Source organism: Echinococcus granulosus, assembly GCF_000524195.1.
Source record: "Echinococcus granulosus chromosome Unknown EG_S00012, whole genome shotgun sequence".
Lineage (NCBI taxonomy): Eukaryota > Metazoa > Platyhelminthes > Cestoda > Cyclophyllidea > Taeniidae > Echinococcus > Echinococcus granulosus.
This window is the reverse complement of record NW_020170392.1, coordinates 574036-579074: the sequence shown is the minus strand read 5'-3', so window position 1 is coordinate 579074 and position 5039 is coordinate 574036. Positions and strand designations below refer to the sequence as shown.

At 44.2% G+C, this 5039-nt stretch overlaps 2 protein-coding genes across 2 annotated transcripts in view; both read right to left on the bottom strand. All coding sequences in view use genetic code 11, as the record gives it.

Annotated features, from left to right (window-relative positions):
- EGR_02618 (hypothetical protein) lies at positions 1-1275 on the bottom strand (the record flags this gene model as incomplete). The annotated part of the gene is made up of 1 exon (XM_024491867.1): positions 1-1275. The coding sequence occupies one exon, from the start codon at positions 1273-1275 to the stop codon at positions 1-3; it is 1275 nt and encodes a 424-aa protein (XP_024353682.1).
- Positions 1276-4272: 2997 nt separating this feature from the next.
- Positions 4273-5039, bottom strand: part of EGR_02617 (hypothetical protein) — a gene marked incomplete at both ends in the record, with an annotated part of 2213 nt that continues 1446 nt past the window's right edge. Inside the window, 3 exons of the mRNA XM_024491866.1 lie at positions 4273-4340; positions 4439-4546; positions 4577-4797. Coding sequence (XP_024353681.1) covers positions 4273-4340; positions 4439-4546; positions 4577-4797 — 397 coding nt within the window. The remainder of the gene's footprint in view (positions 4341-4438; positions 4547-4576; positions 4798-5039) is intronic.

The window sequence follows — 5039 nt, the reverse complement described above, 5'->3', positions numbered from 1 at the left end:
TCACTCGTGTTTGAAAACTCCACACTCCTCGATGAAGACCTCAAACTCCCTCGGTAGGTTGGGCACACTGCGAAGCCAAGCAAGGGCCTCCTTCAAATTCTCGTCATTTAGTCGAGAGGCTATGAGTCTGGCGTACTTGATAAAGTTCTTTTTAAAAATCAAACTTTTCCTACCCCTTTCAGACTTCCTTGCAGCGGTGACTGTATCGGTGTAGAAGAGGGAGAGTATCCATCCTCGAGACCGTCTGAAGGGTCGAAAAAGTGTCACGAAGAATTGGAGGAAGGTGTTGCGCATTGTTGTCTGCCAAAAGAAGGCTGTCCAGGAGTGCATTAGGTTGCCAATAACCTCACAATTACCAATGAGATCAAAAAGAGTGAAGAAAAATAGCAAATTTTCAAGCACATCCGATTCATAGATAGTGAGACGTCGCGACCCATAGAGAAAGTCCGTCAGGATAAATGTGATAATACCCCGGGTAATCTTGGTCACTGCCATGAAGGTCGCGTGCACGTAGACAACACGCAGGCACTCTCGGGTACGAAGAGTCCTCTCCCGTAAGCGTTTAAAACTGTCAAAAAGGAGGAATTTTGAGTCGGTAGTAAATAGTAGGCAACTGATCGTAAGACCTAGGCGGACATATATTCGACGAAGTTGGCAACAGGCAATTAGGATTACAAGAGACTGCACAATCCCATCACAAAACAGGGCTTTGTGAATCATGTGGAAGAGGATAAATGCCTGCGGCCACTCGGGGTCGGGAAGGCAGACAAGACGATTCCCAATCACCCAGACACCGCAAACAGTCGCTGTGGAGATTGCCATGAAGGCCCCAGCGAGAACACACAGCGCGTTGAGCGTGGCGAAACTCAAAGTCACGCTCCTGCGTTCGGTGTGCAGTTCAATGGAGAAGATGTGGAGGAGGCAGTGAGCCAGTAGTAAGTTAGCTCGTGAGGCCGACAGAAATGTGTTAAGGAAGGAGAAGTACTTGCAGGCCTTGTGGCTAGTCACAGCCACTTCAATTGCCCCATCATCTAGCCAGGGCAGTCCACGAACAAGCATGGCACCGAGCATGTTGTCAGTTACGAGAGAGATGAGAACAAAGGTTAGATACGCGATGCCAAAATCGCGATGAAAGCAGCTACGTGAGTTCATGCAAATAAGGACAAGGAGGTAGAAGAGATTGCAGAAGAAGGCGGAAGCTATCAAGGGAATGGATAATAGAATGGTGATGAAGACGCCACCGACTACGAATGGGGAGGAAATGTGGTCGTACATGCCGATCTCGTGAAGATAGTATCCCTTGCATTGTACTTTCTTATTCCCCGCTAATTCGTAACACTTTGACATTTGTTTTTAAAAAATTGACATTAAAATGTGGAAGAATTGATCCGGCATCAGCTGACTTCGATTCCCGCAATCAAAGTGACCTCAAAGCTGATTGGAGGTCGCACGATCTCCTGTGATTCAGTCGAGTGGAGCCAATGTAGGCAGTACTTCGTAAAGAATTAGCTATTCCTTTGAGGGAACAGAAACCATGGTAACATTTCCTGCTCTTATAAGGGATCATGCTTAAATAAAAACTTGAATTTTACATAATTTACGTTTGATGAGTGAGTAAAACACATTCCCATTGATATTCTGCCCCCATCAGTGTTGAGGACCCTTAAACTCCTGCAGTATGCATTAAGCGGTAAAGTGAGTCACAACCAATTTTGATTAGGTCAGTTGAATATCAACTTTTGAGGTCTACACTGTTCCTGTAGCCACAAAGGAACCCAGGAAAACGAAGTATTCGGGAGATTAATGTCATAAGAGTTAAGAATAATTTAACTTTTGGGAAAGACATGTTGCTGCAAGACTGCAGACATAGAGCAAAGTGAGCTTTCATGAAGAATTAATTCCCAAGGCAAGTGGGCGATGGTTCTGGTGGGTGTTCACTCCGAGTGGAGGGAGGAAAAAGGGCGTGTGCCTTTTTACGGTCACCAAGACAATCACTTGAAGGGATATTGCGTTTTGGGGACAAAAATCTTCGCAGTCATGGCAACCGGTGGGCAGGAGGACGTGCTTGGCCCAACCCAAGGCTCTATGGAACGGACCTGATGCATTTGTCTCCGTCGCCTCACTGCCTTGCACTTAGGGCGAAAAAAACTAACTCATTTTAAAGTCGTGCCTACTGTAGTGGAGTTGGTTTGCCCCGCATGGACTCGAGGTATTTATGAGGCAAACACGGTCGACCACTGCAAATCAACACTTTGACCGCCATATTTTTCGTCTTTGCGAATTATGCAGTCAGAACTGGCCCTTAAACGCAAGGTGAAAGCAGAGCTTAGCTTATATTTAATAAATCTAGTGTATTTAAAATTTCTTCGTGAACAGACTAAAAACACGAAATCTGAAGCTGAAATCACTGACGATGATCGGTATTGCTGTGATTTCAAGCCCTCTTCAACGCCAGTGTAGCCTGTTTAAAGGCAAATCGCCCATAGCCATTTTACTGTTCCATTACGACAAAAAAGTTGGAAAAATATGATTAGCCGCGGGTAAAAGCATCACTCAACATCTACTTTGCTGTTTTATACGCCATATGTGCATTGCCCCATTGACTGGCGGTGAAACCCTGACACCGGTAGCCCCTGGACTAAGGCGCGGCAAATTTTCAGTGGGACAACGAAGAATTTGTCTGATCCAACTACACTCGTTCCACTTTTTTTCTAGCACTTCGAAGAGCGTGATGTGAATACGTTTGCTAGGTCGCAAATTCTCCACCAGGAGTATCACATGTTCGTAAAGTCATGGCACCACTAGTTTAAGGTAAAGCAACTACCATGGTACCCACCTGTCTTGGATAAAACTACGATAAGCGATGTGGAAGCACTAAAAAGTACTGATGAATTGGTTGAATTGAGATGCAATAGGAGAATGATAATGACAAACATTACGTTACAATGAGGATAGGAAAAAAAAGGCATAATTCTCTGGGGAAAAGGTGGACTAGTGGATGGCCCGAATGCAGATTTGTGCACTATTACACATGGGGTGTGATGATGATTGGCAAAATCGACATGACGACCGCAAACAATATGCAGAAGTAACGATTTTACCCAGTCAACATGAAGCTGGACCAGTTAGGGTTTTATAAGTTCCAACAACTACTTTCTGCAAACTCAAAGGGCGAAGTGTTTATAAACATTCGAGGCACTGAACATTTAGGAGGAAATCTAAACGCTTTAAATATTAACTCGTACACCAGCCCCACTTCCTAGACTAAGCCCGCGGTCACAAGTATGCGTCACGTGTCCCTCAGCGTTGACCTAAATCGTGCTACACACGGTTTGGTTGAGTCTAAGGCAATAATGTATGTGTAGGATGACTGTTTCGAGAATAATGACATGCATGTGCCATGATGGAGCTATAAATGAAAATTCACATTTACAGCCAGACGTCACATGCGCGTCAGTTCGCGAGTTGTTCACTCCTATTGTCGTGTTATAGAGGCAGCTTTCTAAAACCAACACCCCATGAACGCAATCCACTAGCGGCTCTACTGCCGGTATCCGATGGTGACTAACCTCTGACCGCCACATCTATGACGAGCACCGGACAAAGTTAATTTAAATCACGTCACATTTTGCCATTGGAAGAGAACGAGCCATGCAACTGGCAGCAGCTAATCGACACTCATCCACCTGAGTAGAAAGCAAACCTCCTTCACCAACTGATTGCGAATCGCACCGAAATTTGCTCAAACCGCCGAATGAGCAACCTAACTCCCGCCCCACTTATCACTTCGCCCTCAAAGATTACGCATCTGCGATCTGCACCTAGAGGCGGGCTTAAATTCACACATCTGCCCATCTACTTTGTACAAAATGCGTAGGCACGCGGACAAAGGAGAACAACTCCACAGGGATGACGCACGAAAGCCCCCTCTCCGACCAAATCACTCACACAAGCCAAGCCGCAGCTAGGCCGAACCATTTAACCTCCGTGACCATAACCCAAACCGTTTAGCTGATAGCAACGAAACAAGTCCACAACTAAGAGAAATATAAACACTAAATACACTCAAATATTCACGACTGGTGTGCTGAGCGCCTTGATAGCTGAGAGTTAGACGACCAAATTGGGCGCTTTTACTTTATTAAATAATTATAATGAGTAAAATTGAAAAAATTCTTTTTGCAACAATGGAAAAAAAGGGAAACCATAAAAGGCAACCTTAAAGTTACCCTCTAAGAGATCAACAAGGAAGGAGCCTTTAGAGGAAATAAGTTATATGATTCGCAATAGCATTGGTGGAAGTTCATCGAGTAATAGACCTTCACAAGAGTGGACACCATCTAAAATGATATGTAAAAGGTTTCAGCACTTAGCAAAACCACTTGGTAGAAGCCTATTCTAGCAGAGTAAACCCAACTCCTCAAATAAAAAGGCATACCATTATGAGAAACTGATGCTCCTCTAGGACGCCACACCTGTGAGAGCGCACTGACATCTTCAAATAAATCCTCCACATAACCATCCGTAATAAGTGCATCCGAATAATCTACTGCGTCAACATGCAACCAAAAATTACCGTCCTCTGAAGGAGGCAGATACGTTTCCATCTCACAATCGTGGGGAGAGTAATCAATGCCGTTTTCTTTGGGTTCTCCTGTATACACTTCCGGCATGATTGCATTTATATCAACAACATTGAGACCTTTCTTTTTGTTCGAGGCACCAACTTTACTGGAACGCGTGAGCTGGGTGTGGTACGCGCTATTCTCGTTGTTGGTCAGGGACAGCATGCTCGAACTTTAAAAATACCAGCAAACTGATGAGCGCTCAACGCATCACTGCTTAGGTTATCGAGGCATTAAAACTAATTTAGTGGTAGTTAGCAGGAAGGTTATGCAAATGCAATACATAATAATTTGCAACAAATCAGTAGCTGCTAAATATTGCTTTCTACTCGATTTATGGAAAAATTTAATTAGCCAGTTAAAGCAGCTGCACTTAAGCATTATGAATTTCGTTTGTTTACTTGAATCTTGCTT